Raw genomic sequence first — 13,744 nt, forward strand, 5'->3', positions numbered from 1 at the left:
GCTCCTAGATGCTAGAAGTGCAGCCACTAGTATATTTGGTTCAATTTTGTGAGCTGAAAGTGTAATTACAAAATGTCTTTTGTTAAGAAAAAATTAATCAACTTTTTTTCACCTTTTTTAAACATTTGAAAACGTTTTTACTTTTTATGTTACTAGCGGCTACGCCCCTAGAAGCCTCTAGGGGCACTGGTAGGAGGGGGAAAAGTTGACCTTATTACTTTTTAAATTTGAGTTTAAAAAGAATTTTAAAAATATTTTTTTGGGGGGGGAGGGAAGTGAAGACACCCTCTCCAAAAATAGTTTAAAACCTTACCAGGATCTATAAGAAGCTTCACTGTAAAGGGGAACAATATCAGTTTAGCGGTTAGCGAGATCCTTCGGGACAGACAAAAAACGCTTACTACTTTATATAATAGGATTGTTACTTTTAAAAGAAAATTTGTTCAACCTTATTTATTGAAGACTTTACAAAATTTTAAAACCATCCTCATGTACTCTTGTAATGTATATCTATGTTTATGTTTATCTTATTATTGCTCTAAGTGTATGTATTTTTATACATTTACTTATTTATTTAAAAGAATTTTTCATAATATTAAAACAGTTCAATTTTTTGATGTATCTTTTTAGATAATATAATAAATGGTCTGGTAGAAATAATGTTGTAGATTAAATCATTCACAGAACCACAAAAAAAACATTGTGATGTGTTTTACAATTTTTAATATTTATATTTTGTAGCATGACCAACTGTGTTCATTGGCACAGAGAATCTTTTCAAAAATTCAGCCTTCTATCTTGAAAAGCAACCGAGAAAATTACATTTCCTCCTGACTGACGTACGTACGGACAAACCAGTGAATACTAGAGTATCTTTTATACTCAAAATATTCTTTATTACAAAAAAAGCACAAAATTGTATGATGTACTTAACACAAAAATCATTGTACATGAATAAAGCATAAACTGATTAAATAGAAAGGTTGGCAAACAAACTCTAACCTTGCCTAAACTATATCATAATGGAATCACCTTTATCTTTCACCAACACAGATAAGTAATTCAAAATAACATTAATAATCTAATTTGAAAGGAGTGTAAATTGCATCCAGGGTTAAATTTTTTTAGGAGAGTGGTTAAAAATTGTTTGCCTATTTTGCCCTGCCATATCAAAAACACCTAAATAGATCTCTCTTTATATTAAACCCACAAAAAGGCTATACATCCCTTTCTTACTATAGAAAAGCTGGGCTATTAAAGATATTTAACATAATGAAATAAAATTCCTTTTTTATAATAACTATCTTGTTCTATTTGCTCTTTACCCTTTTTATAAGGTAAAGGTTAAATGTACAAATTAGAATATTATTATTTTTAGAAGCGCTCCTACACTATGTTAAATTTGGTTATTATCGCACATGGCGATATATGTCGCTAATCAAATTTTTATTTTAGTTTAGTCTCATGTAATTAAATCAGTGTATAAACTTAATAAAAGTGTTTTCAAGATTTTTACCTTTTCCTAAAAGAAAACAAAAGATACACGGGTAAATGGCAATGGTTGATAATAGTTATTTTTCGCATCGTATTATAAACGGCTTTCCGCGGATATAAAAAGTACAATTATAAGATTAAAATCAGTTTTTTAGCCCCGAGATGCCGAAGGCACGGGCTAAAAAAAACTGGTTTTAATCTTATGATTGTACATTTTTATATTCGTAGAAAGCTGGATATGCTACGATGCTAGACATAGTTTTTTCGTATGGATGAGAACCGGTTCCTATCCACCGGATTCGAATGAATCATAGTTAAACTGTTTTTAACCTATTTTTAAAACGTATATAAAAAATATACTATGACACCAGTAGAATGAGACTGCAGAGCCTAAATTTGAATTAAGTCCCCAATAAACTTTTTGGGGGGGATTTAAATATTAATTTTTACTGTTGCCGTGATCATTTTGACCGAAGCAAAAGGTCTTTTTTTTATTTGGGTAAAATTCGTAGCTTTTAGAGTGTTTTGCTTCATAAATATTGTATTCTGGTATAGAGTAAAATTAGGCCTTATGATTTTACTATAAAAATTCACTAAAAAGTTAATTCTTTATAATATATCAACGAATTAACATTAACATGTTTGTGTTCTCTCTCTTATTTTAAAAACATAAAAAATGGCTGTAAAGGGTTAAATGACAACAAATGTTTATGCAATACAACAAATTTATTTTTGTCACATATACAAATGTGTTATAAAATAAGATTATTCAAACTTATCTTTTAAAATAATTTTAAAAAATATGTATCTTTTATGTGTATGGTTTTCATTCTTTTCATTTTAATTAAATAAAAAATATTTAACTACATTGGAAATACGTCACTTTGTGAAAACACTCCTTTTTTGAATTGTAAAGAATTATATAAAACAAGACTTCTTATTGGTTAGATTTCAGAATTATTTGTTTTATTGTAAATGTTAGATTTTTCAATGAAATTAATTGTTTTGGAAAAAAAATTATTTCCAATGAACAGAGTAATGTTTTTTTATTGTATCAATATAAAGTGAATTATATAAAAATGTTCTGTAAGCCACAATATTACCCGAAGTAAAAAAAGAGCTTTTGCTTCGGTCAAAATGATTACAGCAACACTAAAAATTAATTTTTAAATCCCCCAAAAAAAGTTTGTTGGGGACTTAATTCAAATTTGGGCTCTGCAGTCTGATTATATAGGTGTCCTAGTATATTTTTGACCCCCCATTCAAAAATAGGTTAAAAACAGTTTAAGTGATTATTAAACAAAAATCTACAAAGTTAAACAAGTATATAATGTTCTACATTGCACAAGGAAACATTAAACTTATTCTCCCAGTAATTGAGAATTTAAAGACAATATCAAATTTGTGGACCAAATCCCGTATGTGTTAAAAAGTCATCAAAATTAGCAAATTTTTATGTTATATAATTATTGATCTAGAATACTGTTTCCTATGACAACAAAGTACAATAATTTTAGCGAAGCATCTCTATAAAAAAGTCATAAAAAAGTAAGTTTGTCCTTAAACATTATCCTGTATTAAGCAGTTTTTTTCAAAAAAAAATTACTCAAAAATTGTAATCATTCAGTGTGACACTCTACTAGTGTTAATATGCGTTTTTCCTACCATTTCATAGCTTCTCTTTTATGGATGTTGTCATCCTTATTATATTTACATGACATGCACAATTATAGACATTCAAATACTTGAATTATGTTATACATATCAAATTTGTATTTTTTTGTACAATATCTTTTACTTACATAAGTTATATTTAATCTAATCTAAAAACTAATTCTTTCTAATCTTGTTTGTATGTTTCAAGGGTATCAGCTTTAAGTTTACAGAAAAGAAATTGTTTTGAAATATTTTAGCCAAACTTCCTGCAAGCATGCTTTTTTAATAAGTGTTCATTCAATACAAGCAGAAAGAAACATATAATAGCTTTTTTGAATAAAATAAGAATGCATGCTACGACCATAAGTATGCAACAAGTATACAGAATTATCCTTAGAATAAAAGTAAACAGAATGTCTCTCTGTTTCCCTCCCCCCAAAACACAACTAAAAATTTATAATTTTTTGTTTCCAAAAAGAAAATTCCTTAAAACAATTTTATGATAGAAAAATATTTGCTGAAATGTAAGATTTGTTTTGGCCAAAATTTGTGGCAAAAAATATTTTAGAATACTTTTAAATTCATGAAGTAAGTAGGTAAGGTTAAAATACACGTCATATATTTCATAATGCTTTACTGTCTGTTTGTCTGTCTGTCTGTCTTTTATTTGTCTAGTTGAAGGAATCGTTGTTTGTCAATTTGTCTGTCCTTCAATTTTTGCTAGCATGTTTGTAAGTCTATTTTTTGCATTACTATTTTTAAATCTATTTTATTTTGTCTGACTATTTATTCTTTTTTAATTGGTCTTTATTCACTCTATTTTTGTCTATTTCAAAAATAGTTTTAATAAATTGATCTTGATTTACAACAGATTTTTTAAATTCTTTGTTTAAAATTGTATTATCCCTAAAAATGCAGGAGAAAAAAAAAACAATTTTAAGATATTGTAAACAAAGTTTATGAGTGTTGAGCCATGTATATAAATATTATATTATCCTATCATAACTTATTTGAGATCAGCAACACAAGTTAATAGATTTTATAATATAACAAGGATAAGAAAAACATCAACAACAACAATACATAAAACCTAACAAAAAAAAAAACAATTTTTTTAAGCCATATTAGTACTTATTGACTTTCATTTGTGCAAGAATATTTCTTAAAAATTTCTTATTTTTTGTAGTAATTTATCTTAATACATAGCTTAATACATCTTTACGTCTAAGAAAATGTACTGCTTTGCTTATATCTGTTTAGGTAGTAGTAATTAAGTAAAGATTTAAAGAAGCCCACTGGGATAGTATTTTGTCAGGATGGGCTCCAGTAGTATCTTTTTTATTCAAAATAATAGGGGGTGGGGGTATTTCGGTGTTTAATGAATCTGTTTGAATGAAAACAGTTATTTAGAGTTATCAGTCCCTTTTTCTTTTAGCTGAGCTTTTCATGAAAACAATTGCTCTTGTTTTTTCCCAAAATGAATAATACCCTTTTGAAAAGAGCACATTTTTAATAACATCAAAAGATGAAATATTCCAGTATTAAAACAAGAAGAAATTTGTCCTTAGATAGTGGAGTATTTGTAGGATAATACAATGGTATTGGTGGGGAAAACAACCTAGTGAAGAAATCTTATAATATACATTATTATTAAGGTTAAACCACAAAAAAATGTAATGGCTTTTAATGTTATTAAGAGTTTTAATTGATAATAAAAAGTACAGTTATGTAGATTTAAAATATTGGTGGAGGATTTTGGACACTGTTAGCTTGTACAACCAAATCAATATTCAACATAATACAAATCTTTGAGCCTAATGTCCCATCCCTCCCTGAGTAAGCAATAAAAATAAATATAAAGAATTTGATAAATCCTATGATAGGGGCAATTGTATGGTTAAACATAATTAGTGAATTATATAGTAGCAGCGCTTAAAATAATGAATGGAGTCCTTATCCTTTTTGTTGGATTTATGAATATTTTCAACTTTTACTTTAGGGATTTCTACAATTTTCTCTCTTTTTTCTTTAAAAATAACAAAGAAAAAATTTACCGCTGCAATTTAGAAGATTAGAAAAACTGTTTTTAAGATCTTTTCTAGACAAGTATAGTTTTAGAATATAAGCCTTAAAAATATTGAAATCTAACCTATATGTAAAAGCACAAAAACAAATTGAACATTTGGAATTTTAACAAATAGTACAAAACAAGTAAATGTTTTTTTAACATTTTTATGAATATATACATTATACATTAGGCAAATGGTAGCAAAGACTAGGAAATAATCCTTTTTATACATCATGAAACATTACTTTGATAGTAATTTTTAAAATTAAATGCACCATTGCACATTACTCTTTTTATATTTTGTGCTACATAAGACCAGACAAGTTTCAGAGATTTTTGGATTTGTCCAGGACAGTGGCGTGCGAAGCACTTTTTCTAGGGGCGGGCGTTTTAATTATTCATACCAATTTTAAATAAGGGCGTTTTAAGGGGGTGGGATTACTTGATTATGGGCCTTTAATCCCTATCCATTCTTTCCTATCATTTCCCCCATCCCTTTTCGCATCCATATCCTCATTTATATAACCCATCTCTTCTCCTTCATCTCTTCTCACCCATCTCTTCTCACCCATCTCTTCTCCCCCATCTCTTCATCCACATCCCTTCTCCCAACCCTGCAATGACTAGGCGCTAAAAGGCATCTTGCAAAAAAAAATTGACCTCCCCCTCACATGGAATTAAAACCTTTTTATGGGAAGGAGGATGATACAAAATGAAAATTAACCCACCTTTAAAAAAATAAGTGGGGGCGAGATAAAAACTCTCATTTAGGAAATAATTTATAAAATTTTATTTAAAGAAATATATAAAATCACATTTCCCACATTACAGACTGACAGACATAATGAATTATTGCTAAAACGTTATATCACAATCTCCCATCCTCTTTAAATGGCACTTTAAAAATCTGTCACTTTTTTAAAAAGTTGTGTTCGCAAGGATGTGATAGCGCGGTGCGCGAAGTGCACCTAAAAAATGTTGCACCCCTTTAAACTAAAATCAATCAAAGCCAACTAGAGTGGTGTTATTTTATCATGTCAGGAATATAGTGTTATGTGCTTTAATTAGGGTTTTTTATGAAAATTGCCAGTTTAAAAACTTGTCTTTTAGTTAAGGGAATATACACAAAAAATGATAAACTTATCATGAACATCATATGATATACTTATAAAGAGAGTCATACAGTTTTGATAAAAAGACTTAGATAAATGTCCAAGAAGTTTGAAATGTACTTGTAACTTTTTTTTCACATAAAGCAACTTTTTGTTAAAATATTTGATGTTTACAAATGTTTTTTTTTTATAGAAATAACAACAAAATATATCATGTGAAGAAAAGCAGAAATCATTTGAAAGCGCACAAAGCACAAATTTTTTTCAAATATGAAAAGAGGGAGTGGAATTTGAACTACTTGTTATACTAGTCCCCAAAGTTTCATAAAAACATTTTCTTATTTGTTGGCTCAACAACTTTGGGGACTTTAAATGAATTTGATTGGTTGGTTAAGTTTCCATTAAGTTGAGTTTTCATACTTTCCATGAAATAATTTTAATCTATATAAGGATTAATTTTGTGTATCATCATTGGGGATGTACATCAATTGTCTTATCCCTATAGATCCCTTTGCGGTAAAGTTTATATTTTAAACAAGGTGAAAACATCCAGAGCAAATTAAGGATGATTTTTTAGATTTATTTGAGAAAATAAGCACAAAACCCTATTTTGTTTTGTATGATGACCATTAGATAGACAGTCAAAGTAAATTACATACCGTATGATTAGAACAATGGAAAGATTATTTTGATACTGCCATCCAAAGAGTTTGAAAATTGGACCAAAAAAACCAAAGATAAGGGAAAATATGAAAATAGTAAAAAAAACCTGCTAAAAGACAGTCCGACCGCCATAGATGTTTTATAGCTGGTTATAATGTTGTAATGAATATGTTATAAAGCAAGCAAATTTAATGATTATTTATGATGTGAATATGACTATGACAAAATTATGTGTTATCATTTCTGCCAAAAACCAAAAAACTTCTGGTACAGGATACTTAGAAAAATGGGCCTGTTCTAAATTACATGTTTTCTTTAAAACAACTATTTGGACAGACTAGGGGAGCAATATCTCTCTTTTTCTGCCCAAACATCCGGGTTAAGAAACATCCACCAAAAACTAATTCTTTGATTGCACGACCATTTCCTGGTATTTATAACTGTGCATAGTAGTGAGTTGCGCCTGTTTTGGGCCAAGACATTCCCCTACTATAACTATTAATGTCACAAACCTGACAGTAGTAACCTTTTTCTACCGTCTTTAGTTACGACGCAGTGTTAAGCCGAGAATCGAAGCTATCACTTCCCCGACGACGAGCGGAAATGATTGCATAACCTCTAAAATTTGTGAATATTTTCTTGTACATATCACAAAAACTTTGACATGACTGCGCATACAAACATACAAAAAATATTTTTTTTTTCATAAAGTAAATTACCCATGTTCAATCCTACTCTAAAAGTTGTCTGTTCGTGTGTGTTCCAAAAGATCTCGTAGCCTCGAATAACACCTGGAGGACGATTATATGGTCAAATGCCCCTCATAAATTACATTTCCTTTGATAAAACCCCCTTCTTTCACTGATGGATAACCATCACATTGATTGGATGAACTATTTATGTCACACTGCTGACATTCCAACAGTAGGAATCATTTTAATGTCTCTAGTTATGACTCAGTGTTGGACCTAGATTCCAACAGATCAACTTTCGACAACGCAGTCGCGCGCGGCTTTGGCAAGGGGATGCGACACCCTCCCGAAACCAAACCTTAAAAGCTAGTTTTTCTTTTAAAAAGAAATATATGTGGATAGGTACCTTGTCCCCCATTACCCAATACAACGGTAAAGAATACATGACTCTCTGACACTAAAGGAAGAATTTGAAAAGCTTTACTGTTGTAGGAAAAACATTTTAATATTGTATTGACGCTAAATGTAACATGTGTTCTGATTTTCATTTTATAAAACGAAAATACGCAAAATCCATCGGGAAATGACAAACTAAGAAAAAGATTTTCATTTATGTCTGAATCCAGAGAAATTAAATAATGCTTTTATCTAAGGATGTTTTTAGGCCATTTTATAGATAATGATAGGTGGTTTATGGCCATTTACCTACCTCCCAAACTAGAAGTCCCTAAAGGATAAAAAATACATCTCCTAGTATAATGCAATATTAAAGCCTTTCGGAGACCATGATATTTCTCAATCAGTGTATTTTCTTACCTAACACAAAGCTAGTCCTATATTTATTTCATAGCATTACCATTTAATTTTTACCCTCGCCAGAATGTTACATCAATGTGATTATAAAGCTTTATTGATCTTGGGCACCCGTTTTTATTTCTGGATATCATCATTCTTATCTACATATAATAACAAGGATGACAACATACAAATATAGCGAAGCACGGAAACTTTTTATATGTATAAGGAAAGATGAAAAAACCTATGGCCAATGTAAACAAACAGTATTTTACAAAAATGTGTATTAACTTTCTTACCAGCCTAGAACATCGCATTTCTTCTAAAAAAATCTCACCCTTAAAATATGGATGGACAAGCTAGTTAAAGAGCCCCTAAAGAGGTGGGTTCTTAAAAATCAAGCATTGCTGAATCAGTTATGGTAGCCATATAAAAAAAATTATTTTGTACAAATTTATCCATAAGTTAAAGGAAAGTGTTCTTAAATCATAAAAGGGTTTTTAGTATAAGATTTTATATTATTTTTGTAGATTTTTTATATGATTTTAGAAAAAAAAGGTTTTGGTGATCTGGCGACCATAGCTGATTTAGCGATCCTATTTTTTTAAGAATCCACCTCAGGGCTTTTATTATGAGAATACTATTTCCTATCCCAATCGTATATATGAGAATATGTCTGTGTAATATCACTCTGATCAATTCATTTATCTTATAGCCAAGGTGAGGGAAAAGATATTAAATAGAGATGCAAGGTTTTATCTACATTTACTTTTTTGAAGACCAGCTTTTGTTTAGTTTTTAACTAAATAATCTGTTTATATAAAGCCTAATTCCTTTTATCTGTCTAGTTGTCAGTATGTATGTCTGTATGTATGTATGGCTGTCTGTAAGTATGGCTATCTGACTGTCTGTTTGTATATATGTATGACTGTCTGTATCTGACTATATATATGTTAGTAAAATTGTCTGTATATGGTTGTCTGTATGAATGTGTATCTATCTGTCTGTATGTATGTATGGCTGTCCGTATCTTTATGTTTGTACAGACAAACCAGATGACAACCACGTAGTATAATTACTTCGATCCTCTTGTTTCAATTCCTATCACAAAGGTCATACTTTCAAATAATTTTCTTCTTATTAAATAGTTGATAGCACAATATAAGTGAGCTATTAGGAACAAAATTATTCTTGTTTGGTTTATATGAACCTCTAAACAATATCAATACATTTTCAAGTGACAGAAACACAAGCTTATACCCCTGTATTTGTGTCATTACATACAGTCTACATATACAAAGATGTAGTACCAGTTTTAATATATATGTATACATACATTAATATCTATCTTTTTTACATATACAGAGATGTAGTACCATTTTCATATATCTATCCAACTATTTATACATACGACCACCTTTCTATCTGTCTAACTTACCATATATCTATCCTTATAATAAAGTAACAGGATCTCTGTGTGTGTGTCTCCAAGTCCACCAATGGTTCTAGCTAACCTCTGAACCGTTATGGTTTTCCTTTACAATGTAGCTTTTCATTGATTCTGGTAAGGTTTATAACTATTTTGGGGAAGGGTACCACCAAAATCCCTAGAGAAATCATCCCCTATTTCAATTCCCCCCCCTAAAATATTTTTTTTTATTTTTCTTTTAAAACTGAAATTAAAGATTTGGGCTTCGAACCCCCCCCCCCCCCCACCACCTCAAGGATTTAAGTTTACTCTAGAATTTGTAGTAGTCATACCAAGTTAGATTCCCTCTTTGCATTGCTATTTTCTCATATCCCAATAGATAAAGATATTATTTGAATTTGTTTATCAATAACTAATAATTTTGCTAATATAAAATCTATTTGCATAAGCATACAAGAGTCAAATAAAGATTTATATTAGTTGCTAAAATTTAAACAAGTATATTCATTGTACAACAAACATATATAAAGAGAACTAATGCTTAAAATTTCCGAATACCATTTTATGTCTTGGTATCTCATCCTGAAGACTTTAAAAATAATATCTACTTCTGCTAAGTCAAACACCTAGGCAAAACCAATTAATAATCAAAGATAGAACTTCCAGAAAATAGGTGTGTTATAAAAGAGAAGGTTGTCTAATCGATATTACTTCAATTAATGAGCTTAGCGCATTTTTTCATATTTTTTTCTTGTTAAGGGGTACGGACACAGTGAATTACAAAAAGACACAGCATCAAATATATAAGAAAAATTAAGTACAGCCCAATGCTCCCAGAAAATATACTATTGATAAACTCATTTTTTAACATTTAAATCATATTTTACTTAGAAATAAAAAGATAGGTAAATAGTAGTAAAAAATATACAAAGTAATATGTAAAGAATTATGCATATGCTCAATGTTTAAATTCATTAAAAGGATTAAATTAATTTGAGTATAATTATCCATTTATCGATTGAATTACATATACATATATATATCCTTTCTTTATTTGAAAATAATTCGCAAATAGCTATTATCAAAATTGATTTTCAAATTTAATCTAATAGACATATAATTTCACAATAGTTCTTGCTTTTAAGAATTCAAATAAACTTTTATCAAAATTAAATTTTGTTATAATTGAATGATTCTTTTCAGAAAAGCTTTTGAGTGTTTCTTTTTATTAAATTTAAATAGTTTTATGTACCTTTGACCAAAGTACAGCGTTTGACTGTATCCTTCGAACCAACATAATATTCGTATTTTTTTGACCAATTTTAATTTTGTCCAATAGCAGCAAAGCAATTGAACAAAAGAAAAATAATTAGTTAGCAGAATACCTAATTACCTAATTATTTAGAACAGTGGCGTGCACAGCGATTCACAAGGGGTGGGGAGTGAAACCAAAAGGGAAGTAAAAAGGGGAAGTCAGACCTTCCCAATTTAAATTTTCATAGGGGCACTGACATCCACCTATCGCAGGCATGCTAAGAAATTTGTAAAATACATATCTTGATTATAAAAAATGTAGAGTAAAACAACTTTGTTTATTAAAAACTAAAATCACTTACCTCTTTCTTATAGTTTGGGGTAAGTTAGTAAGTTATCATGTCTTTTTTATAAGTTGATGAGTTTTAAAATTTCCTGAAGTCAAAGCATAGTCGATGGCAGTGAAAGGCATACAGGCAACTACAAACAGTAGGTCACTTACCTAGATAAATAGATAGTTAGATAGATAGATAGATAGATAGATAGATAGATAGATAAATGGATAGATAGATAGATAGATAGATAGATATATAGATAGATAGATAGATAGATAGATAGATAGATAGATAGATAGATAGATAGATAGATAGATAGATAGATAGATAGATAGATAGATAGATAGATAGATAGATAGATAGATAGAAAGATAGATAGATAGATAGATAGATAGATAGATAGATAGATAGATAGATAGATAGATAAATAGATAGATAGATAGATGGATAGATGAAACAATTTATGTATAGTAATCAATAATTGACTTATAAGCCTAGGTCACTTTGCTAGCTATAAAGTCATAAATCAAATCAAATGAGTATTTAGCCCGCAAAAAAATCCGCAATAAATATCAATCCAATTATATTAATTTTGTTTTATATACTCAAAATAATCAATTTGTTGAGGGAAAAAAAGACAAACAATTTACACACCAAATAAATTTGATCAATTGATATATCCACAAACATACAGGGTGTTTACAAACTTGTTTATTCGCTTACTCATATTTTATCATTAACAAAAGATCTAAAGCTTTTCAAGTTATAAGTAATACTTCCTTAAAAATATTTAATTTCATCTTTACTCCTTTAAAAGAAAAACAAAAAAGAATAATTTCTATTGATAAAATTATATTCATATAGTAAGAGGATGTCTGTATATCAATCTATTATGTATGTAAGTCCAGTAAGATCTCATGAACGACTAGACCGATAGTTTAACAAATTTCTTATTCTAGTTTTGGTCTAGAGAAGGTTTTAGGCTATTAAACAGGTTGTTAAGGGATACTTTTCATTCCCTCTTGAGAGGCTAGGAGCCAATTATCCTTATATGCATACAGGATGTTTGTCTGGAACCTAAATGGTAGCATCTCATAGGTCCTGAAAAGGTTTATAACACCCTCCCAAAATAGCCCATAGAAAAAAAATTTCTTTTATAGAACTAAATTTGAAAACGGAGGGGGTTGACCAATGACCATCCTCCCCTCCCCCTTAACTCAACCCCACAATTTTTTTTACTTTTCTAAAAAATCTAAAATAAAAAGATCGGGTTATCGAATCAACCCCCCCCCCCCCTTCTCCTTAAGAGCCCCTAGGGGCGTAGTCGCTTGTAGAATATAAGTTATAACCTTTTTTGTCAAAGAAAACTTGTATTTGTTAGCCACCCTGTCTGTATTATATGGTTGATGATATTGGTTTTTGTGTGCGAGTAAAATTACATTTTACAACTCTATCTAGTATTTTACTACCTATGTATCTAAATACATACAATCCTAAAAAGAGAGAAAAATATTCAGATTTTATTTGTGGAATAAAATAGATAAAACTAGCTAAAAACCAGTATTATCAATCCTCAAGTATAAGGTAGTACGTTTTTTTGTCAGTAGCTTTTGATTTCTAAAATACTGGACTGATTGAGATCTCCATGTTAAGGAAGCTACACATAGGCCTCGGGATGGTTTAAAGCGATTTTATTTTTTTTATATTTAAATCTTTATTGTTTTGGGATATTTTTCTTTCCCATTCAAATTAGATGCTGGAGGCGGAACCGCTTATTAGTTTCGTAAAAAAAAGTCCATATTAACCTTTTAAAGTGTTAAAGAGCTTAATGGCATAATTTTCAAAAATGCTTCTTTTGGATATTTAATCTATTATGATCATGTTTTGTCAGCTAGAGTCCTCTAGAGGAACTTGAGGCAAGGAGGTGGTAGACAATGTTTACTTCAATTTTTTGAAGTAGTAATTTTTTAATGGGGATTTCTGTAGAAAGGGTCCATAAAATTGTCAAAAAACCTTCCCTGGACATATAGGAAGCTTCACAGTTAATAATAACCATATAAGTTACTCTCTAAAACCTTGTAAATTTTTCATTGTAAAATTTAAATTTTTTTACCAATCTCTTTCCATGTTTATATTTTTCTAGTGTTTTACAATGTAAGCGTTGGCACCTAAAATTACTTTTATTATGAGTTTTTGTTCTAGCTATACAGTGCAAAATTCTCTATATAATTATTCCATTAACAAAA

The 13,744-nt window shown here is 29.5% G+C and overlaps 1 protein-coding gene across 1 annotated transcript in view; it reads right to left on the reverse strand.

Annotated features, from left to right (window-relative positions):
* The window catches only part of LOC145330460 (allatostatin-A receptor-like), a 44,391-nt gene that overhangs the window by 17,681 nt on the left and 12,966 nt on the right, over positions 1-13,744 (reverse strand). The window contains exon 5 of the mRNA XM_080175093.1: positions 11,599-11,665. Coding sequence (XP_080031219.1) covers positions 11,599-11,665 — 67 coding nt within the window. The remainder of the gene's footprint in view (positions 1-11,598; positions 11,666-13,744) is intronic.

Source organism: Acartia tonsa, chromosome 10 (assembly GCF_053477335.1).
Source record: "Acartia tonsa isolate MP-2025a chromosome 10, ASM5347733v1, whole genome shotgun sequence".
NCBI classification, from domain to species: Eukaryota; Metazoa; Arthropoda; class Copepoda; order Calanoida; family Acartiidae; genus Acartia; species Acartia tonsa.